Source organism: Dendronephthya gigantea, unplaced genomic scaffold (genome assembly GCF_004324835.1).
Source record: "Dendronephthya gigantea isolate DGI-Jeju-01 unplaced genomic scaffold, DenGig_1.0 000076F, whole genome shotgun sequence".
Lineage (NCBI taxonomy): Eukaryota > Metazoa > Cnidaria > Anthozoa > Malacalcyonacea > Nephtheidae > Dendronephthya > Dendronephthya gigantea.
In genome coordinates, this window is record NW_021163086.1 from 970335 (window position 1) to 994655 (window position 24321).

The window sequence follows — 24321 nt, forward strand, 5'->3', positions numbered from 1 at the left end:
ACCAGAAAATTGGGCCGTTTTTTACCGTTTGTAATTTCATATACCATACGATAATGTGCATTTATCCACTCACATTTTTGGTTTTTTCCTTTGTTTTTTCGCAAATGAAAAATGGGCAGAAATTATTTTGATTGGTAGCATATGATTAAAGAACTAAGTAACAAAAAAGTGACGAACAAAAAAAAAATAAAATTTTTTTGTACTTTTTGGTAGAAAACGCTGACCTAAAATACTGTAGGCTCAGTATCGAAATTTTGCGACTACTTGGTCAAGTATCGATATTTCCTGCAAATCATAAATATCGGTGGGTATCGATACTTGGTATCGAAGTATCGCCCATCACTATTTTAAACTGAGCGGTTGGTGTGAGAATATCACTGGAAAATATACATTATTCAACGTTTAATCCTTTGTAATCCGACCCTTTAAAGGAAATTTAAGAAGGTAAATATTTGACCTTTTGTTAATATTAAAAGTAGTCTTTTATAGTCAAGTGTATTCAACACCGAATTACGAATGTTTATTGAGATTTGAGAATGAACGCTATAAAAGTCGCACGCTGGAGCCGGATCGGAACATTCAAGTATTGTCAAAAAAACAAAAGAACGGTAACTCCGAAAAGCATTTTGTATAATACTGACGACGACTAAAGTGCAGTCGAAACGTGGATTCATTAAAGCTACAAAATGTATTTTCGGAGTTACTGCTCTTTTGAATTTTATAAACATGCTCAGTGGTTCGTGTACTTATATATTTTCATGTTCCATGTATTTTGCGGTGTTCAACATTTAAATGAGCTGCCAAATTCCAATATCACAGTTAGTTTACTGTTCCAGAATGTAATGATAGTAATGTACATTTGAAGTTCCAAAAACTGCGATATTTGGCATCCTTTTATTCTAGCTTTTGTATTTTTTTAGGGTTGGGGATAAAAACAACTCCCGTAGGAATAGCGCGAATCGATTACAGGTAAAATGGTAGCGACTTCGTATTATTTTCTAGTCCTATTTAGCCAATTTAAACTACCTGGAGCAGAAAATTTTATTAGGAATTTTTGTTTCGAGTTCGTCAGATACTACTTTTCAAATACTGGAATATGGCAAAATACTGATTTTCTAAACTTTTTTTGTACAGGGCCAAGCATGTCAATGGAAGACATAAGGAAACTGGACATCGAGGCTTATGATATACTTCAAGGTACTGCAGAATAGAAGTTGTTAATTGTCTCCCTATTTAATAACTCCCTATTTTGCTCTTGTCTGGCCGACACTCATTCATAACCCCCAAACCTGTGGCTGCCATCCTGGATCGACTGCTCAGTTTAAAAAGTATTTGCATGAGAGTTAAAAAGTATATTTTGTTCTTGAGCTAGGATCCTATTCCAGCTCAGCAGAAATTGGCTCAGCACAAAATAGAAACATCTTCAAGTAATCCGTTGTAATTTAATCCGGGGAAAAAATCAATAAAATACTCTACACCAGCTCATATTAATTTGAAAATGTTATATAGTTTAGACGTACTTGGGAAAATTTCTGTAGTATTATGGGAGTATTAAACCATACTGTAGGTATGTTTCACTTCTGTGATACAAGCAGCTGCAACTCATGCAATAAAATCCTTGTACTTTTGGTGTGATTTTGCTTTTAGTTATACTTATCATGCAGTATGTACTGGGAAATCAATTACCATTTTTATCACTTCATTGAATTAATTAAGGCTAATTTCTAGGGGGTTAATGGGTCTTTTGAGTGGAAATCACACTCATATCAAATTCATAATCATACTTTTATTAATTTGCTAGATGCCAGTGTTAATGAAGATATGTTAATGGATTTCAGTCGGGATGATCTAAAAGACTTGTTTGCCGGTGCAGATAAATTTTTGTTGAGAAAAAAGATTTGGAATATTATTGAGAAAGCTGTAAGCTACATTCAAAGTAAAATTATATATTTTTGTTTCATAAGCATGCACTGCATCAAAGTAAAGTTAATTAATCTATTTTTGTTCCTCGAAGAAAAATTATCAGTTTTTCAATGTAATTCTTGTTATCAGCTTGCAAATTAACCGCTTGAAGTTATTCATAGAATAGCTGTCTAACGTACAAAAATTGCTATCTGAATATAATTTTTAGAGAGGATGTAAAGAAAAAATGTTAGAGTCTCCTAACTCTGCAAAAGTAAAGATTAATCAAACCCCAGTGGTAAATCCTCAAACTCCTCCTGTACAAAAACATTTGGGAATTTCGCAGTCACAACTATTGCGTTCACCTTCTTCCTGGTTGGAGAGTCCCCCTAGCCCTGCAAGTGTTGACATAACTTCAAGTCAGGTGATTACCCCAGCACCTTCTCCGGCCTTTGTTGTATATACAGATAACGAAATTGTCTGTTCAGCCAAGACTGGTGATATTTCGCAAGATCTGTTTAATAGATTGATACGAAATACTGTGTCAAATATGCGATCAGCCTGTCATAGTTTACCTGTACCAAGGGAGCCAACATCCCTGGAAATGGGAGAAATGGCCAAGGTTCTATGTCAAAAGTATCCCTGTTTAGAAAGAGCTTCAGAGTTGACAGGAAGTGAAAGCGGTCATGTAAGTTAGACAGATTAAAAATTTAAAAGTGCAAAATAAAATTGGAAGAGGGGGGAGTTCCATGCCACAAGCAAATGGTTCATAGTAATATAGTTAGCTTCTGGTAGAAACTTTCTGTCAATTTTTAGATAATTATTTTTATTTTACATAATTAAGTTATTCATGAAGGAGTTGTTTACCCACCTAAACCTATCTATTACTATGAGCGACTCCTGCCTAGCTACTATATAGTTTGCCGATTATACTGAGATAAATGTTGTTTTTAATTTTGTAGCTTTTTGTGTTGTCCAAAATTAAAAAACGTCTTGGAAATGTTGTCCCAGCTAAGAAAAGGCAAGGAAAAGTGCCTGCGAGATCAAATAAACGTATTAAATTAGACATGCCTGAACTTGGTAAGTTAATATATAACCTATTTGTTTGTCAGAGTAACCCATATGCATGTCATCGTCATTTGATAAAGTTGGAAAACTTACTAGTACATGCAATGAAACAGCTCTTGGGGCCTGAAATTACAGTAGCAGTATTCTGCTAAAAGATGAATTTGCAAACTATGGGTTGCCAGGGGGGCATTGATCCCCTAGCCTAGACCAGGAAGGGTGCAGGTTTGGGTATAAATTCAAATTTTGGGGGATTATGTACGAAAATCAGAGCTTAAATGATGTATTTTGGTGTATTTGAGAGTTTCACAGGCTCTGACAATCTGGTAGCACCTTATCCTCCAATTTATATATAAATTTCTAATATCCTAATATCCCTGACAACTGGTGCTTGTACCTCAACCCATGTCCAGCACTTGTCTGCACACACCCCCCCCCCCCCCTACAAAATCGCTCTGGATCCATCCTGGTTCTACTTTTGCACTCACAGCATAATATAAGAGGATTGATGTGCCATGATTTGCCCTATGTTATTATGACTTTCCCTGTGTTGTACTGGCATCTAATGGGTTAAATTGCCTAACTGCCCTTGTGGCTGGTGAATGCTTTGCAATTAATGTATTGGACCCCATAGTAGAACCTGTTACACTAGTCATTACCGCATGTACAGTATATCCTGAAATTTTTAAATGCTTAAAAGCATTTAATGCAACATTTTTGTGATTTCCTTAAGTTTACACTATATGCGTCAGTCCACCACTGTGAAACTCCTTTCTTATGATAATTAAAAAAAATGAAAAAAAAACACAAAGCATATAATTTCCGATTATTGTCCACAGTATAAAAGCATGAAAAGTCAAGTTATTCAATTCAGTATAACACTCATTATTTAGGTGATTCGAGTGATCCTTTGAAAAAAGGGTCAGAGAGTGAATCATCATCTACTGAGACAACAGACGGATCTAATGAAGACACCGGTCTTTGCGCAAGGCATTACAGTGCATTAGAGAGAGAACAAAGGAAGTGTACCCTGGTAGAAATCCTATATAAGATCCTATAAGATCTTATAGGATCTTATAGGATCCTCTAGGATTCTTTTAAGATCCTATATTTTTCAGGATCCTAACAAATTCCTGTCCAAGATCCTAAAAGATCTTAAATGACTTAAGATATTGACTGATCCTAAACAGAAAATCCTAATTTATTCAGGATTCTAAATAAGATCTTAAAATTCTTACAGGATCATAATCTGATCATAAATAATAAAATATGTACTGGGAACTGGGAAAATGTAGTTTCCCCAATCCTGTCATGCTTAATTGCTACAATTTTGTTTGCTTAACTGTTTAAAATATCACACAATAAAAACTAAAGATTTCTCTGAGATCTTATAATTCTTATGGGATTTCCTTCTTCAATATTTATATATTGTACAGGATTTTTTGGATATATATATTCCTATGAAATTCTTACAGGATTTTTTAAAGATCTTATTATTTTCTTACAAGTTTCTTCAAGATCTTATGAAATTCGTCCAGGATATTTTTAAGATCTTATCATAATCTTACAAGATTTTAAAAAAATCTTATTGTATTCTTACAGGAATTTTTTAAGATCTTATTATATTCTTACAGGATTCTTCAAGATCGTATGAAATTCTTACAGGATTTTTTTAAGATCTTACCATAATCTTACAAAAATCTTATTGTATTCTTACGGGAATTTTTTAAGATCTTATTATATTCTTACAGGATTCTTCAAGATCTTATGAAATTCTTACAGGATTTTTTTAAGATCTTACCATATTCTTACAGGATTTTTTAAAAATCTTATTGTATTCTTACAGGATTTTTTAAAGATCTTATTATATTCTTACAGGACCCTTCAAGATCTTATGAAATTCTTAGAGGATATTTTTAAGATCTTACCACATTCTTACAAGATTTTTTAAAAATCTTATTGTATTCTTACAGGATTTTTTTAAAGATCTTATTATATTCCTACAGGATTCTTCAAGATCTTTTGGAATTCTTACAGGATCTCCTTAAGATCTTACCAAATTCTTATACATATTCTTATCATATACAGCCCAACATACATGCAACCACACATGCACGAAAGATAATGTATATCTACTATATCATGATATCATAGTTTAATGATATATGTATTATGTATTTTATGTAGCAGTGGTATGGTATGTAGTCCTCTGCGTCTGCGATAACTAAAAAATTTCAAGGGAAGCGCAGTTCCGTGTATGGAAGCACTGCGTCAAATTCAAATTTCAAACGCGCCATTTTACAACTGTAAACTGTAATTTCACTTCGTCTGTCTTCCTTCGCTTGGCGTTTTATATACTTTCGACACAATTTTAGTGTTTTAAAAAATGGCCAATTGTGCGATTTCTTTGTTGAAAGAAATATGAAGGCAAGTTCCCGAGGCAGCGTCTCTTATCGAAGGTAAATTCAGACTTTTTGTGTGAATATTTGTGTGTTGACTGTTGCGGCGTTGCGCGAATTCTTCGATTTCTTTCTTACTAACTATAGGCTTGCTAAATATGTATCCATTGCCAGTAAGGCAGCATTGACTGGCTATAATTTGAATGCTGTTGTTATAACATGAGCTTGTTATATATTATATTGATACTGAATATGAAATTTGTTTAAAATTAAGGTCTAGCTAGCTAGATTCTAGAAGTTGATTCATAAATCTCTTCTAATTTTAGGGCCAATTCTTCAAAGTTATATGGTACTTCTTAGGCACTGGGTATGGAATACCATGAAAAATGTGTTCACAACAACATATTATCAGATGGATCTGGATTATCCACCTGAACATGAGATAAGTCTCACATTTCTGCATTACATGGTGTTTGTTGATATAGCTGTGCTAAGCCTTTTATTGTTTATATTTTAGGGCCATCTCAATGTTGTTAAGCCATTTGCAAGGGGAAAACATTTTGCAAACTGAGGACTCTGAATTCATAAGGTAACAATAATTCATTTGACAAAATAACCATCATTTCATTTGAGAGTATAACTATCCATAATTGGTGTTCATTTGTGCAATATGACAAATTGGTGCATTCAACAATCATGTGATTATTCTTTTTCTAAACTCTATACATTTTAGGTTTTCAAAGAGACAAAATTACTGGTGGACATTACCGCAAAATAATTTTCTGGGTAAGCACAGGAGGTTTTCATGAGTAGCCAAATCACAGAAATTAAGACAAGTGCTTAATTTCTGCATTTTGTCCTAATTGAAACCTAGATTGCTTCCACGCACTGTAGTCTAATCCAGTTTCCTCTTTTTATTATGTCAAATACAGTCAGTGATGGTGAAATATGGGGACAAGGCAACTCAATGGATGGCCTGAAATTTGGCAGTCTCAATCAGAAGTGCCTGGACAAAGTAAGACAGTACAAAAAAATATCAATGTCTACAGAACTAAAAGACTAAAAAGATGAACATTAACGAACTTTATCTTTAAGATGAACTTTATCTGGGGTAATATTTGTCTTATATTTTGATAGAGTAATTTTTTATGTAACGCAAAAATAAACATTATTTAATACAATTTACCATGTTTGTGTTGTGTTTTTTATCTAATCAATTTAGATATTTTGTTTAAGATCAAGCTTTGATCCTGCATTCCTAGAATCCTAAAAGGATCTTTAGGAACTTATAAGATCCTGCCTAGGATCCTAAAAGAATATTTAGGAATTTATAAGATCCTGCCTAGGATCTGAAAAAAATATCTAGGAAATTATAAGATCCTGCCTAGGATCCTAAAAGAATATTTAGGAAATTATAAGATCCTGCTTAGGATCCTAATTAAGATACTTGTAGGATCCTATAGGAATCTTTAAAATCCTACTTAAGATCTTATTTAAGATCCTTTAAGATCTTATAGGATCTTATAGGATCCTATAGGATCTTAATGTAAGATCCTATAAGATCTTATAGGATCCTATAGGATTGTATTGTAAGATCTTATGCAAGATCTTATGCAAGATCTTAATAAGATCTTATATAAGATCCTAACTAGGATTTCTACCAGGGTAAACCTAACCCAAAGGTGATTAACAAATATTTGAATCTAGAGTTCTCGTCTAGAAGGCAATTGATTCAAGAGACGAAGAAAGATGAGAGGCCAAGCAAAATACTGGAGCTCTACCCATGTTTTAAAGATCCTAATGAGGTAAATGTAGTTGCAGAAATGTATCTTAGCCTGTTGTCCAGGTTTGAATACACATGACATTTGTGTTGCTGAAAATATTTGTTAACCATTTAATTAATTGTGTCCGTATTAAATGTTTTGCATCCATTAATGTTTCGTCTAAAATAATATAAAAAAAAATATTGCCTGTTTTGAAATATACAGTACATGTTTTTGCTTTGCAGGTTGTTGAAGAAGTAAGACGATGTCTGAAATTGAAGGAGACTGGTAATCCTGAATCGTACATGACTAGCCGTGTAAGTCTTCTGGAGAAGAAAGTCGATCAGATGATATACTACGGGATCTCAAAAAGTGCTATACAACCACCTATGAGCCAGTCAGTTGGTGAGTTGTATTAGTGCATGTACTCTATTTATCAGTGGCGTCGCCAGGTTGCTCAGACTGGGGGGGACGAGGCACCAAAGCGCAAGACCTCTAGGGGGGTTCGGGGGCATTCACCCCCGAGAAAATTTTTATTTCTAGGGTCTCTAAAACGCTATTTCCCGCATTTTCAGCCAAGTTTTATGACAATCCGAAAGCCACAGATCGGAGATTTTTGTTATAAACAAACAGTTTTTACAAGGGGAACTTTTTGTTGTTAGCTAATCAGCCTAATCTAAATGTGTCAACAAGAGCATCCAACTCAATTTTATCAGCAATGTCTCTTTCTATATGCTGACTATGTTATTCTAATGCTATTCTTTACGTGATCAAAAGTAATGTTAATTTCGAAAATTTCTTTATTATTTTACTCTGCTGTTGGAAATTAGAATCATTGTACCCCCCCCCCCCCTTTTCTCTTCAGATTTAGAAAAATCCCAAAAGTGGTCTTTAGAATAAGTGGGGGGACGAGTCCCCCCCAGTTCCCCCCCTAGCGACGCCACTGCAGTATTTATGTATGTTAATTCTATCCAACTCTACAAACGCTGCTTATTAATCCCTTGCCAGGAGGTCAGCAATTGAAAGGTAAAGTGTCTGGTGCGTTAGCCACGGTGAAATGCTGAAGGCAATACTGCCAAATAAGGTTGTTATAGTAAGGGTGGATTTCCACTTGTAGCGAAATAGTTCGCTTGCGAAATAGTTTAATATTTTGCTTTGAATTGAGAACAGTCAAGTTGAACTAATTGATTTATGCTGTTAAAATTCAAAAGAAAACACGCAAATATTTCGCTGCAAGTGGAAATCCACCCTTACAGCGTTAACACGTGTTAATTCTACTGTCAATTTTTATTATATTTTTCTTTAGACCAAAAGATAGTGCATTTGTTAAAGGAAAGCCTAAATCTAAGAAGCTTATCGTGCATGATTCAATTTTTATCCCGGAGGTAAAAGTTTACTCTATATAATTATAGTTATATTTCAGTGCTGTTTGTTTCGCCGGTAAAAAGCTCGTAATTTCCCCTTTAATATTCCCTATAGTCTTGTCTTAAGTTTTAGAAATGTATGTGTGAAATTTATAATGCCTGGTTTCGATGTAGACTTTTAATCAGGGACGAAACTAGAGCGTTAATTCGGGGTGGGGTTCATTTTCATATAATATTCTGTTCTGCCCGACGGATTTCTTTGAAAACACGTATTCGCACAAACGAATTCCGTTGGACAGAACAGAATGTATATGAGAATTCACCCTCTCCGAAGTAGAGCTCTAATTTCGCCCCTGCATTTAATTCTTGCAAATTAACATTGTTTGATTTCCTTTTTATAGGATAACGAACTTCCAGACGTGTGGCAGCAAACACGCCATGGTAATTCTCCGGGCCTAATAATGACGAAAGAAAACGGCGCAATGATTCTCTTTGGAAAGGATGTTTTCTTGCGCTTCGGGGATACGGAATTAGCGAAAGCGGTCGTAGCCTTCCTAGCTTCCTTCTACCTCCTAGATTTGGACTACCCTTTTAGGTCATTGGTACCATTTTCTGTCTTGCAGAAAATTATCTTCCAGGACAATCAAGTGCATCCCAGTTGTCAAGGCGAAGTTGCTAAAGTTCTAAAAGACTTTGAAATGTATCATGACCGAGCATAACGTTTTGTGGAGACGGCAAGTTCATATATACGCCAGTTTAGAACATTTTTACTACATATTATCTGAACTGTAGTAATTTTTTTATTTTGTTTGCAACCCTAAGTTTGCGCTTTGAAATCACGTTTATGTAGAAATAAAAACGCACCTTATGAGCACATGCATGTCCAGCATGTTGTTTAAAATTGGATTTAGCCAAGAAACACGTGCAGTAAATTGCGTTTTTGCTCTATAAGAACATGATGTTAAAGCATTTGTTTTTGGTGTGGAACATAGTTTTTTTATGACCAAAACTTTATATGTTATTGTTTAAGAAGGGAAACCGCTCATTTATATTATTTAAGAAAAATTTCCCTTGTTCTTTCCTTACAGCGTTTTTAAAAATATTTTCTTGTGTATGCCACAGCGTAAAACAATAAGAAAAATAATTTTATCTTGATTAACGATATTTTTCTGTAAATTAATAAGAAAAAAAGAAATATTTTCGTGTGTATGAAACAATAAAAGTATTATTTTCTTAGCAAGATTATTTATCTTGTTTGACCAGATTTTTCCCTTAAATCAAGAAAGCGTTTCTTAATAAGAATTATTTTCTTGCGTACGGGACAAAAAGTAGAATTTTCTTAGCAAGATTATTTATCTTGTTTGACCAGATTTTTTCCCTTAAAACAAGAAAGCGTTTCTTGGTAAGAATTATTTTCTTGCGTACGGGACAAAAAGTAGAATTTTCTTAGCAAGATTATTTATCTTGTTTGACCAGATTTTTTCCCTTAAAACAAGAAAGCGTTTCTTAGTAAGAATTATTTTCTTGCGTACGGGACAAAAAGTAAAATTTTCTTAACAAGATTATTTATCTTGTAACACAAGATAATTTGTCTTATTTTAAGAAAATATTTCTTCTTGCGAAAATCTAGACGAGAATAATTTTCTTACCCACGGGACAAGAAAATATTTCTTGATTCAAGAAATATTTTCTCAAAACAAGTTTTTTTTTCTTGTTTCAAGCATTTTATTTTTTGCAGTGTAGTATTACTCTTGAAAATCATATTTAATTTTAGGAAAATTACCACTTATGCCTGTAATTATATGTGGATCTTGCTGAGTAACATGGGCATGCCGGCTTGGCAGTGATCACACGAAGTCAGTTTCGGCTATTATATGGCATGCCTTGCATGTCAGGGAAAATAAATTTAGGTAAGGTTCATCATGTTATAAACAAGATAACAAAGTGTACAATGGAGATGAATCAAATGTTTCATCATCGATCCAGAGCTGGTTGGACCACAAATGCCTCGCGGGTTAAACCAAGCATGCAGTGAAACTGATATATATTTGATCCTCAGAGAGGGGATACCTCTACCCCCACTACTAAACCTCTGCTTTCGTATTGAGACGTATGTTGCCAAGTAAAAACAAAAGACACCTGACGAAATATCATCACTTTCATCCAAGCAATTTTTACTGATCATTTGTTCTTATCCCAGACTCAGTCAACCCCTTTGCATATTTCGTCACAACAGGACATATTAAAGTAATAAAATTTAGACTTATTGCAAAATACAAAAATATTAACTGGAGAGGAAACTTTTGTTTCCGGCATTATTTGCTTTTGTCTATACCTGAATGGGAAGCTCTGCCCCGAATAATAATTCTAATCAATTTTCGAAAACTCTTGAGTTAAGCATACGATGTGAATCAATGCCGGAATCTTTATAGGACAATAACTTGCCCTATATATAATATGATACTAGTTTTTCCTGACGATTGACCAAGCGTTAAACCAATGTCTCAAAGCAAATAATGTTTCAAAATTATTACACGACTGATCTTTAACTATCCGACTTTGTTTGCTGTATTTGTCATAAGCCACTCAGAAGTATACGTCATCCCTAATCCGCGGCCTCACAATTTCACATGCATATAATTATATCTTTTCTTTAAATTATAATAAACTTATACCGTACATACATCAGGGTGCATACATACGGTTTGTAGTGAAAGCAGCCTGGCCCATATAATACAGTTGAATTTGTGATGAGAAATTAATAATTTTGCATTTGCTCATTTTTATTTTATTGTGAAGTTCTGGTTATTATTCGACAAACAATTAATTAAAACTATTACTGGCCAGCGAAACGTCTAACAATGCAAAATACAAAGGGCTAAAAAGAGTGACAAAATATGACGTAGACCAACGCACACATCAAAACAGTTCTCAAAATTTTTAAAACCAATATCAAATCAATTTTGGGAAACTCTTGAGTACATAGCGACAATCGATGGAGCTTTACCAGCCGAAACATCTAACAATACAAAAGACGCGAAGGACTTGAAAAGTAAAATATATAACGTGTATATATACGTTATAACGTGTATATATTCCCGGACTATATTTGGCATAAGCCATTCGGAGTACGTCGCTCATCCGGCACAAGTTTCTAAGCCTATATATATATATATAACCAACAAGTATTCCCACACTGCTCGGTAGTAAAGACATATAGGAAACAATTGTAACTACCACGGCCAGAAGTAAAACTAAAAGATTTTATTAAAAATATACTAAGCTTAAATTTTCGGCCACATGCCGCAGCCTTCTTCAGAAATTCAGAAATTTCTGAAGAAGGCTGCGGCATGTGGCCGAAAATTTAAGCTTAGTATATTTTTAATAAAATCTTTTAGTTTTACTTCTGGCCGTGGTAGTTACAATTGTTTCCTATATATATATATATATATATATATATATATATAATATATATATATATATATATATATATATATATATATATATATATATATATGATTTGTAGTAGGATGACACCGAGTGTGTTTTACTTTATATTTTACTGTAAAAGTTGCCACTCGGTGTCATCCTACTACAAATCATACCCTTTCCCGAGTACCATCCTCATCCTAATATATATATATATATATATATATATATATATATATATATATATATATATATATATATATATATATATATATATATATATATATATTATATACGTATATATATATATATATATATATATATATATATATATAAATTTTGATATACTTACTGTATATATCAGCTGCATGCATATATGCTAACAGACAGTATAATGCATGGAATTGAAATTGCAATGAGAATTTTTTTTAATAAACGTTTGGTCATTTTTATAACTAAAATTCTGGTTATTAATAATCACACAATTATACCCTCGGCTCGTTGGCTACCAGTTAAAATACAACTTGTGCCTAAGCCAAAAAATCCGGATGAAAAACAGTACTATGCAAAAGTTTTAGGCCCCCAGTCAAATTGTCACTTGTTAGTAAAATTCATGGTATTGCAAGACATGCTTGGTAGAAAGACTTGTAGTGGTCTTGCACTTGGTACAGCCACCATGAGAGACCACTATTGCGGCACAATGCCCAGTCATTGACCTAACAAGCTTGTTTGTTACATCTGGATCAACAGCCTCACGTGATGCGAAAATGGTCTCTTTGATTCTTCCAGATGTCGAGATGGTCTTCTATCTGACCTCTTCTTCACTTATTCCCAGAGATATTCGAACAGGTTTAGGTCAGAATTCTTTCGTTGCCCTGAACTGATTGATATTTCTTTCTGTGGGGCTTTTTCTCTGTCACATGGTGCCCTATCTTGTTCAAAGATAAAGTCTCAACCGCAAAGCTCTCTCCACCTTTTAGAAAGTCCCAAGATCGTAAATTTTCGACTAGATACGGAAAATAGTATGTTTGGCTTGTATCTAGAACTTTCCTAATAGATGAGATGGCTTTGTGGTGGAGATTATATCTTCCAGTAAGATGGGGCACCATGTCATTCAGAAGAGAGCTTGAAAGAAAGAGATATTGACCAGCCCAGGGCTATAAGTGATTGCTGACGTAAACATCATTGAACATTTTTGGGAATAAGTGAGGAAGAGGTCAGATAGAAGACCATCTCGACATCTGGAAGAATACAAGAGACCATTTTCGCATCACGTGAGGCTGTTGATCCAGATGTAACAAACAAGCTTGTTAGGTCAATGAGTGGGCATTGTGCCGCAATAATGGTCTCTCATGGTAGCTGTACCAAGTGCAAGACCACTACAAGTCTTTCTACCAAGCATGTCTTGCAATACCATGAATTTTACTAACAAGTGACAATTTGACTGGGGGCCTAAAACTTTTGCACAGTACTGTACGTGTATGTGGGGACCATCGCAGAGTTAATGAGGCCATCAGGAGCTAGGGAACATCACCCAATACCTACAATTGCGGAACTAACGGATGATATGAATAATGCGGCTCATTTTTCTCGCTTACATTTAAAAAGTGGGTACCATCAAATTGGATTTAGGATTTATTACAAATATTAAAAGCTCTACTTCCAGCGATTACAAAACTTTTGGCAAATTTGTGAGTTCCACACTTAGGTATTAAGAGTTTATCATTACCACTACGAAGAGAGTAAGATGAAACGCCAAGCATATACCCAATGCAAATTTAACGATAAAGCCGCGCTCCTTAATCAATATATGCGCGTTGTGCCTGAGCCGATTGTTGGAAGCATACGGGTTTTGCGCAACCATCTGTGTCCCCCTTTCTACCGGACGGGGTCCATTTCAACAGAACGCCGAGAACGGGTCAATATAGGCTCTATCGCAGCTATCGAGGTGCTATATTACGCGCACAACGCATGTTATAACATGTTATACATAGAGTGTCAATTTTAATGTTGCTAATTATTATATTATTGCCGACATATCGAGGATATTTCGTCCTCTTCGGAGGATTTCTTCCCCAATTATGGGATATTTACAATTATTCCACCTTTGAGGTGTTTTTACCAACCTCTGTTGGCTTGCAGTTTAGATGTTTGGCCACTCAGGACAGGATACGCGGCGACATTCCACTGTCTGCTATTGCCTGATCCTGTGAAATTTCAATTTACAGTTTAAGTGTGTTTCCTACATGCGCGAAATTTTAATCAGTATACGTTTGTTATGTTTTTTCTATTCTTCGCTGGGCGCAGATTTTTCGTTGAGAATGCCACCAAAGCGATCCTCGACTCGTAAACGTGGCCACAATGCTGGGCCGTCCACTTCTGTTGACGAAGGTCCGTCTACACGACGTAGTCGACACCATTCAACGTACATACTTCTTTGGCTTCTCAAGGCGATAATAATGCCCAGCCACGGATACCGCAACACGTCGCAGAACTACCAACAGCTCCAACACCAAGTGCTCTAGTCCAGCTACCGCCCGGCCTTGTCGATTCCATAGTCTCGACGGTGACAGCTGAGGTGACTAAACAACTGGCGCAAAATCTGCACGCCCTACCACATGCATCGCCAATGCAGTTGTCTGCAAGTCATGCTTCAAATATGGTGAACGACGCAATAACTGCGGCTCACTCGCAAATTACAGGTCAGCCCCAATCATTGCCTACTGTTAATGTAGATAATCCTAGTGTAATTCCAATCCAGGTTTTCCTCTCATCGAGTCTACCAATTTACTCTAGAGTTACAGCTAAACTTAAGGGGAAGTGAGGAGTACGTCGATTTCGGATGCTTGCTGAGCAATCCCGCCAATCACAAATATCAAATTTCCTTGCAACCGTCTGAGACCGGACTTTCGACGTCTTTTTGCCTTACGTTTTCGTTGACGTTTATAGTAAAAAATACCCGCATGAGGCCCCAACCCTCATGAAATACGGGCAAAGTATTAGGGGTTTAGCTGGCTGCGGCCAAAATATGACGAGAATTTTAGATATACTTGCGGCAAACTCAACTGAATGGGGTGCCGTGGGGTTTCATTCACGGGAAATTGTGGCTCCGCTCCCAGTATGCTAGTAAGGCAATAACGCCTTCCGCGGTGCAAAATGTTAACCGAACGAATCGTAAATCTGAGCCCACGTCAATCCCCGCAGGTTTTTGTTTCAAATTCCACCGTGGTCAATTTTGCGCGGAAAAATTTTGATTTTCAACATGCATGTAATGCAAAGGGTCCCATAGCCATAATCAATGTACTTTTCGTCGCCCTACGCATAAGCACGCCAACGTTGACCACTCAGCCAAATCCACTTCCAACGCCAGTAAAGCTCCAACCTCTGGTTAACATGCTTTCTGGCGCAATTTCAGCAGGGGCGCCGGAATATCGATAATAACGGGGCAGATATTCATATATTCGTGTTCGCAGATCATAAAAACAATCGATTTCAAAAGGAGTCAATAATGCAGAACACGAATATATGAATATCTGCCCCCGTTATTATCGATATTCCGGCGCCCCTGGCAATTTGTGCCCTCACCTTACTGGGAAACACACTATTGACGCAGATGAACAATGGACCACTTGCATAATAGACCAACTTTTGATTTAGGTGACAAAAAGGGAATTTCCTAAAAGAGCATACAAAACTTAGTAAAATTGCCAAGTTTTGCTGTGAAATATTGTAAAGTGCCGCAGATATAGCCATGCGAAGTTGGCGAATTTTGTATACTTTTGTATTACGGCCGGACGCGTGTAACTAAATTAGTTACACGCTTCCAGCCGTAGTAAAAAAGTATACAAAATTGGCAACTTCGCATGGCTATATCTTCCGTACTACTTTACATTTTGCAACCAAACTTGGCAATTTTACTAATTTTGGTATGTTCTTTTTAGCTGTTGTGATATATTTCCTGCTTGTTTCCTAGATCTGAAGTTGGTCTATTATAAAGTGGTCCATTAATACATATAATGAAATTTTGTTAAAATTTAAAATATTTTGAATAATAAACTGGCTAGGGGAAATTTTACAAATATTAAAAGCTCTACTTCCAGCGATTACAAAACTTTTGGCCCAAAATATCCCAAACTCATGTAAGGAGTCTTATTCGTGATTACCAAATTCATGCTCAGTAACAAGCTGAGGAAATGCAACATCATGGTATGAAAATAGAGCATTATTGCGACGTTGTATTAATTGCCAAGCTCATCAGGGCGGAATGCATAAAGTTTGTATACGCAGTAAATATACATACTGGATAATTGTTTTTCACAGAATATCGAAGTTGAACTTGTTTGCGTTTTTTTGGTAACAAAGATTTTGTTCTGTACAAAACCACTATGACTATATCGCAATAACAAGATGTCGTCACCTGACTACACATCCTGTAGATGTGCTTTTAATTGCTGTTCCTTTTTTCCATTTAAGTGAATGAAATGCAAGCAGAGAAAATGAAACCTCAAGAACAGCTCACCCTGGAATCTTACGAAAGAGATCATGCTGTTGTCGTTGGAATTTACAGGTACAGCAAATATACACTTTCACTTTTTCGCTGAAAGCATTACCAGAAATTTGAGACATTTTGCGTCCGCGTTCGTGGGCAGCGTCCGCTTCTTGACCTAAGGAATTGGTGAAAATTTCATAAAATGGCTCGATGGTATAATTATGCAATTATAATTATGCTTCAAATGTATATGGCCGGATGCTTAACACACTGAAAAATCATGAAATTTCAAACGCTGTGGGAACCGTGGCGGTAAAAAATACGAAGATATTTATGAGTTATATCGGTAGCTATATCACAACCAAAGACATTTCCAACTCCGAACTTTGCATCGTCCAAAAGGAAAGTGGTGTATTTGACCAGATTGTAGAGCATGTTTACCGATATTACTATGGTTTATATAGCCGAATCATTCAAATTGGACTTGTATATAAATCGCACTCAGGAACCTAGAGGATTTGCTAGTGAGTGAATATTTTTTGTTATAACTCTTCCTTTCTGAGCGATTTACAGAATTCGAACTCCGAACTAAGAAAAAAACACACATAGGAAGCGTAATTTAAAGTTTTGTGATTAAGCCATATTGTTTCGCATGAAATTTGGCCGCCATGTTTGTTTTTATCCGAATGCAAGACGCCATCTTGTCCCAAATTTCTGGTAATGAGCAAGGAATTTGTATTGAGTTGGATTGGAATGGAATGGAATGGCTCTTATCTAATGAATATTTACACTGATTAAAAGTTGGCTTTTTTATTATTGTGTGTTTCAACCCGTGAGAACTTTGTTAATATTGTCAATAGAATATAGCAACAAACGATAAAAACATTCTTCCTTTAAAATACAGCACTTTACCGTTCATTTTAAGACCTCCACCAAAGAAAGCTGCAGCCTAAAAGATCTATCACCCGAAGACTCTTCCAATACAGGAACAGATTCATCAACTATTAAATCAATCACAGCTAAGCTATAGTGATCAATGTAGTCCTCGAAACTTCGGATGAAATTCACTATCGATAAGAGCTTTTTTACGGAACGGGTTGTACTTTTCTTAGTTTCTAGTTGTGTCTGTGCTTCAAATTTTGTACATACACACGATTGTTGGCAATATCAAGCGTAAAAATCAGAATGAAGATAAAAAGCCGTGTAAAAATTGCATGTGTGGGATTACATATAGCGTTGTCTTTAAATTGCGATGTGAATGAAAATATTTAGCTAATTTCCATAATATCTGGCACACAACAGTACCTGTAAAAGTTTTCAAATTCTGATTAATAAGTAAATCCTTTTATATGACTCTTGTTGTCTTGACGTCTGTTGTATGTATTTCTACCCGCAAAAATATCACCGCCCGCCATATTTGCCCGAAAAGGATCTGCGAAGGAGGTAGGTTGTATGTTGTTTTTAAAGTAAAAAACTTTGAAAATCGCGCTGTCTGTGTGATCCTTAAGCTATAATGGAAACTTTCTCGTGACGAGGGCATGATGTCTATAGAATATAGAACATGATTTTGTGCATGTTTGCGCCAGAAAATACAAATATTTTGCCTCCCTGGCCCGTACGTCTATGATTACAAAAGAATTGAGCGATGATATTTGTTGTAAGTTTTTCGATATCTCAGAGTCAGTCCAAAAAGAAAATGTACAACCAATTCAGTTGGCGTTTAGAGTTAATAACTCGGATTCCTTCCAAAGGGAGTGCATGCACCATTCCTATATCTTACCGACCTATGAGTATCTTGAATTGGTAACACTGAGATTGCTGAGAAACTCTCGTGGGGGTCGTGTTAAACCAAGAATTGAACTTTATTGGTTGTATTAAGAGGGAGGGGGCAGATATGTTTGCACCACCTTCCTATTCTAATGCAGAAATAATGCGCGCTGATGCTGATCGAACTCCAGCATGTCTACCATGCACGTGAGGTTTTATGTGAAGTTAGTCTGTTCTGTCCCATGAGTTACGATCTAACTGTGGGTTAGTTCGTAAAGGTTAAATTAAAAAAGGAGTCTAGTTGTCATCAACTTTATTGCAAATGAAACCAAAATATTACGCATACAGCATTTACTTAGTAGCAAAAGTTGTATACAAAATATACAGAAGCCTCTTATTTCCCTTTATTTTGTGGATGGCTGAACCCGGCGACGGAGTTTGGCTCTTTCGATGGTTTCTTGACTTGGAGGGTCTTGAGTGAAGGTATCAAATCCAACTATGGTTGATTCCCAGTCATCCTTGGGCTCCGTTTGGCGGGTCAGCAGCCACGTAGTCAGAATGACTGGTTTCTCTGGGTTCTGGAACTGCATCTGTCCGGACCAAGCAGTTGTGGAATGAGAAATGAGAAACTTGTTTTGCCAAGATACGACCCATCCTATTGTAGACCCATTAGTGTCGAACCTGCCAACCAGGTAATATTCCTTCTCAGCTTGTCCAACACCAGAGTTGTATGTTCCTTCGAAAGAGCCGTTGTTCCTGTCCAAACTTGTTATGATCATTTCGGATCCAAGTTCATTGTACCACTTGGTTGACGTTTTGAAGAACTGTTTGGAAAGCGCTGAAAAAAAGGAAAATTTTTACATGGAATTTGTATTTTCGCTCATAAGGTCTTTTTTGACTTATGCCGGATATACATGATGCCTCGTTCCCAGTTCCTAGGCTCTTTGAATACATGTTCTATTATACGCCCTACGCCCTGAAATATAGGTGACATGCGATAATAAAACTTGCATCCTTCATATATGTCTGAATGTATACTATGAGCTCAAAAATCGTATTTTAGCTGATAGCCAACCAGGCGAAACCAAAGATATAATTATTTTATAATATAATATATTCTGCCAGAACTTCACATCTATCAAAAGAAGAAAATCGCACATAAAATCGCAGCAAAAAGTGTAAACGAGCCTTTACGAATCTCTTGAAGAATTCTTGCACGTTGTACATGCATGTTACTCTGTCTTTGTTATATTGTTGATTATTCGACTAGGTCCAGTAATTAACATAAATTTACTAATGGAATTTAGAATCTTATTTTGTGCCGCCGACCTGATTAACATGCACGCTTCGACTGTCCACCAAAGTCGCATTAAATAGCAAACTATACTTAGATATAGATTGCATGTCAGTCTTGACATTTAATAATTTAATTATGTCAGGTTTTGTCAATTCGTCACGAAGACCAATCATATATTATACAAGTTAGAATGATAACTCGCCTTACTGATGACGTCATATACTCAAGAGTTTGCGAAAATTGATTTAATATTGGTTTTACTTTTTATAGCTCTTTGCCTCTTTTTATATAATCAAGAGTTTCAAAATATTGATTAGAATTGTTATTGGGGGGGGGGTGTAAGCTTCCCAGGAGGACAATAACAAATAACGGAACGTTTGCCCTTCAGCTAACACTTCTGTATTTTACATAATAAAGTCTATATTTATATTACGTTGTTATGTCGCTATAATATATATTGTGACGAAATGTTTAAAGAGTTGAAGAGTCTTAATTTTGACTTCGAGTGGAATTAGTGCATGGATAGATTGAATAGTATTAGCTCGAATTGATACCGGCTGCCCTATTGCATGCAGAGAAAGTTTCCTATTTAAAGACGTATATAATATAAACGTATATACACTGTAAAAACTGGTAGGTTAATGTTAATATAACCTATTTAAAAAGTTACAACTATTATCATTTTACCCAATTGAATGGGTTACAACCCAAATATAAAGGTTAAAATTATCTTTTATTTTTAGCTGATTGCGCTAAGTTGGAAATGAACGATATATATATTTATAAACCAATCGTTTCGGTTGGAGAACCAATATTGGTTTATTTTACTTCAATATGCTCTATTTTCAATAAGTAGAAAAATAAGGTGATCAATAATAACTCATCAAAATAGGGTATTTGAAAGTGAATATATTTAGTGATAGCAAATTAGTATATATATGCTCTAGCTTTCACATAATATAAAGTGCATGCACAGTTAATTTTAACGTTGATATTCAAATTCGCGCAAGCACTTAGGATAGTATCGTGCTCTCTGTGCGTGCTGATCGAGATAGCGTCGCTTTGTGCGTTCTGCCACGGCATAGCAAAATCGCCCAACCTTTCGTCGCGTTTCGTCTCATAAAAATAATGAAATATGTAATAAGAAAATTTGTTCAATAGTCATTTATTCAATAGTTTTACCTCGAAAATTCTGATCCTCCCAAGATTGTTCTACCTGATATTTGCTTTCCCAATCCTTCTGAATTGTTGCTTTAATATTAGCAAGCATTCCTGTAAAGAATATTTTGAGAGATGATGACATGCACATAGTTCAATATTAATTCATCCGTTGATATCTCTAGACTTAGGGTAGAGAATTGATTTCTTTTTTTAAATTTAAAATCAAGTACTCGAATGCTTGATATTCAATTTTGCTTCATATTAAATTTGCTTCATTGTCTGCTCAGCAAAGGAGAATATATTACTATGCCCCCCCCCCCCCCCCCACTTAACGTTCGATTGACGCCCATGGACATGATGCGCCGAAACCTGATTCGCAGGCTTTAGCAACATGAGTTATCAATAAAGACATGCATAATTAAGAAATAAACGCACAGCATTTCAGTCCGACTTACCAGAAGAGAAGAAGAGGCAGAGAAGAAAGTGAGTCGCCATTGGAGGAAAGATCAAAGTTATTTCTGAAAACAAGCGACCAAAAAAATGAGCAAATGCCAAACTCTAATTAATTTCTCATCACAAAATCAACTGTCTTACGGGGCCAGGCTTCTTTCACCTCAAACCGCATGCTGATCGATATAATTTAAAGAAAAGATACATACGCATGTCAAATTGTAAGGCCGCGGATTAGGGATGACATATACTTCTGAGTGGCTTGTGACAAATACAGCAAACAAAGTCGGATAGTTACATATCATTCGTGTAACAATTTTGAGACATTCTTTGCTTTGAGACATTAGTTTAACGATGGGACAATTCGTCACGAAAGATTATAGTATCATATGATATGTAGGACGAGTTATTGTCCTATAAAGATCTCGGCATTGATTCACATCGTATGCTTAACCCAAGAGTTTTCGAAAATTGATTAGAATTAGAGTTAGAATTCGGGGGCAAAGCTTCCAATGCAGGTATATAGACAAAAGCAAATAATGCCGAAAACAAAAGTTTCCTCTCCAGTTAATATTTTTGTGTTTTACAATAAGTCTAAATTTACATTACTTTAATATGTCCTCTTGCTACGAATTATAAATGTGCAAAGGGTTATCAATTGACTAAGTTTAGGATAAGAACTAATGCTCTACAAAAATTGCTTGGATGAAATTAAAGTGATAATACTTCGTCATGTGTCTCTTTTTTTTACTTGGAAACATACGTCTCACTGATAAGACGGAAAGCAGCGAAAGAAAGTGCCCGTCACGCTTTGATGTTATACAGAAGCAACTTTTAGAATGATGAGAACGAAACGAAAGCATGAAACCCGGTTAGGCCGGTTCTTTTAATTAACAATTGCAAATATATGCTCCGATCCGTTCTCATGATAACATTCATCCCTATTCTTGGATACATGATTTTAGTGAAACGTTATGGGAATAACGTCCGGATTAGATTAGTCTAATGGACGCTACCGTAGAAATGGACGCTGCCGCAGTTAGCCTTTTTGGCATATAATTGCACTTTAGTAACATTTCAGCGATATAAATCGTGTACATTTAAGAACAGGAACTAAAACTATGTTCTCAAAAAAACTGTAAAAGAAAGAAAGAAAGAATAATAAAATATATGCAAACGAGGGAAATTATTAAACATTCTAAACTCCGTCGGAATACTAATCTAATTTTTACATGAATTAATGCAGAAAGTACGAAACGTTTATGGGCATGCTGTTGAAACCATTGACATTATTATTCCAATGAAGGACTTAGTCTAAAAAACCTTAAAGATCAAATCTTCCACAAGTTACGAATTAAATTATTGATATAATATGTGCACAAATGAGGTTTAGTAGTGGGGTAGAGGTATTCCTTTTCTTAGGGCCACTGTATGCTTTGTTTAACCAGCGAGGCATTTGTGGTCTCGTTATGCACCGGGTCATCTTGTTTATAATATGATAAACCTTATTTAGGTGTCCAAATATTACCCAAATTTCAGATATTTCCAATTCATTAGACATGAATAAGCGATTTTTGACTAATAATCCGGGTTAATTTACATGCATCAAAGATTCAGCACAAACGCGATAGAAATGGTAAAATTTATTATTTATTATGTTGTTTCATGCAGAAAAACTCTGATTGCATGCTTTGTGTAAAATAATGTTATAGGCCTAATGTTAGTCTATATATATAAGGTATAACTCCTTTGACGTCTTTGTCATATTTTTGGCTAGAGCATGCACGAAAGTAGTCAGGTTGTTAGGTAATATATAGAAATATAATAGAGGTTGTCAGCTTAACTCAGCAGATAGATTTGTATTCCAATGGATATATATACCACCATTGTATTTAAAGATTCTTCTAAAAAGTCCGCGTTCTTAGGTTTTCAGTGGTAATATTATAAATCCGTTTCACGATTCCGAAGATCTTAGGAAGAATTACCTTTATATTCCATCGATGAAATAATTGCTTTAAATTATCACTATTAGTATTATTAATTATTTTATGTACCTATAGGCTATAAATGGATTTATAGTAAGTCGATTTGCCTAACTTTAAAGACATTGTAAGACTATATACGTGTCAGAAGTGTACGATATATATCTATTTAGGCATGCTGCTGTATGGTTATAAACTGCTTAACAATCTCTATAAATTTAATATTACTGCAAAATCACCATGCAAATACCATATTTGTTTAACAACGAATATATGGATTATGGTCTATTACATTCGGCCTGCAATAAATAGGTGACATTAGATGACATTCTACATTATGTCTGAATGTATATTTAACAACTATATATGAGCTCAAGTTGTATACTGATTTTAGCTGATATAGCTAACGAGGCAAAACCAATGGTGTAATTATTTTATAATATAATATAATAAACATAAGTTCCCATGAGTCCCAATATGAAATTCCCATGCATCACCTATTCCAACTGTATTATATATGTATACTGGCTTTTTTCACTACTCACTGTAGCTATATGTCTAAATGATATGCAGTACGTTTATCGTAGCAGCAACCTTAAATGCAATATACTCAACTGCTTTTTTAAGGATTTAATAATAGTAATAACTCTTGCTTTACATGCACCCTACATATTTTTACTTCTCGATCTTAACCCTCCGTTTTTGGTAATGGCTATCGAGTAATTTAAACAGAATTAGAACTTATTGAATGGAAACTTATTGAATTTAGAAAACAATCTTATTTTGCACCTATCGGATTAACACGCTTCGACTGTCCGGCAAAGTCGCATACTACAAACTATAGTTAGATTACATATCAGTCGTGACATTTAATAATTTTGCATACCTTTTGAACGATCCTTTGCTGCGGCACTTATTTTCAACAAGGTATAAGCAAATTATCCAAGGCTTATATTTGGTCGATTCGCCACGAAGACTAATCATATATCATACAAGTTTGAATGAATAACTCGCCTTATAAAGACCCATTGATAACGTCATATCCCAGGAGTTTCTCATAATATTTATTTTTAGGAATTTTTAGAACCCGCTTCTGGCTGTCGTTATATAATTTTTTTTTGCTTTTTTAGCCCTTTGCCGGCTTTTGTATTGTTAGACGTTTCGGCTGCCGTCAAGGATTTTCAAATATTGTTATTGGGGCAAAGCTTCCCATGCCGGCAGACAATAACAAATAGCGACACAAAAGTTTCCTT

General features: G+C 35.3%; 3 protein-coding genes and 3 long non-coding RNA genes across 6 annotated transcripts in view; 4 read left to right on the plus strand and 2 right to left on the minus strand.

The window, feature by feature from the left end:
* The window catches only part of LOC114531992 (streptavidin-V2-like), a 37041-nt gene extending 19636 nt beyond the window's left edge, over window positions 1-17405 (minus strand). The window contains exon 1 of the mRNA XM_028553589.1: window positions 17324-17405. Within this exon, the coding sequence (XP_028409390.1) occupies window positions 17324-17330 (7 nt within the window). The 5' untranslated portion in view covers window positions 17331-17405. The remainder of the gene's footprint in view (window positions 1-17323) is intronic.
* Window positions 457-2301, plus strand: LOC114531994. Its single transcript, XR_003687907.1, has 4 exons — window positions 457-969; window positions 1135-1197; window positions 1802-1920; window positions 2132-2301. It is a non-coding gene; the product is annotated as an uncharacterized LOC114531994 (long non-coding RNA).
* Window positions 2325-9548, plus strand: LOC114531990. Its single transcript, XM_028553588.1, has 7 exons — window positions 2325-2590; window positions 2865-2982; window positions 3861-3992; window positions 7032-7171; window positions 7375-7534; window positions 8436-8514; window positions 8895-9548. Exons 1-7 carry the CDS (start codon window positions 2453-2455, stop codon window positions 8950-8952), a joined length of 825 nt encoding a protein of 274 aa, XP_028409389.1. The 5' UTR covers window positions 2325-2452; the 3' UTR covers window positions 8953-9548.
* LOC114531993 lies at window positions 5460-7027 on the plus strand. The gene is made up of 3 exons (XR_003687906.1): window positions 5460-5955; window positions 6100-6152; window positions 6299-7027. It is a non-coding gene; the product is annotated as an uncharacterized LOC114531993 (long non-coding RNA).
* Window positions 13410-17414, plus strand: LOC114531995. The gene is made up of 3 exons (XR_003687908.1): window positions 13410-14624; window positions 16396-16489; window positions 17337-17414. It is a non-coding gene; the product is annotated as an uncharacterized LOC114531995 (long non-coding RNA).
* Window positions 17415-18476: 1062 nt separating this feature from the next.
* LOC114531979 (streptavidin-V2-like) lies at window positions 18477-24042 on the minus strand. The gene is made up of 4 exons (XM_028553574.1): window positions 23955-24042; window positions 21092-21154; window positions 20658-20747; window positions 18477-19016 (listed from the first exon to the last, which is right to left on the minus strand). The coding sequence occupies exons 2-4, from the start codon at window positions 21129-21131 to the stop codon at window positions 18583-18585; spliced, it is 564 nt and encodes a 187-aa protein (XP_028409375.1). The 5' UTR covers window positions 21132-21154; window positions 23955-24042; the 3' UTR covers window positions 18477-18582.
* Between the last annotated feature and the right edge of the window lie 279 nt (window positions 24043-24321).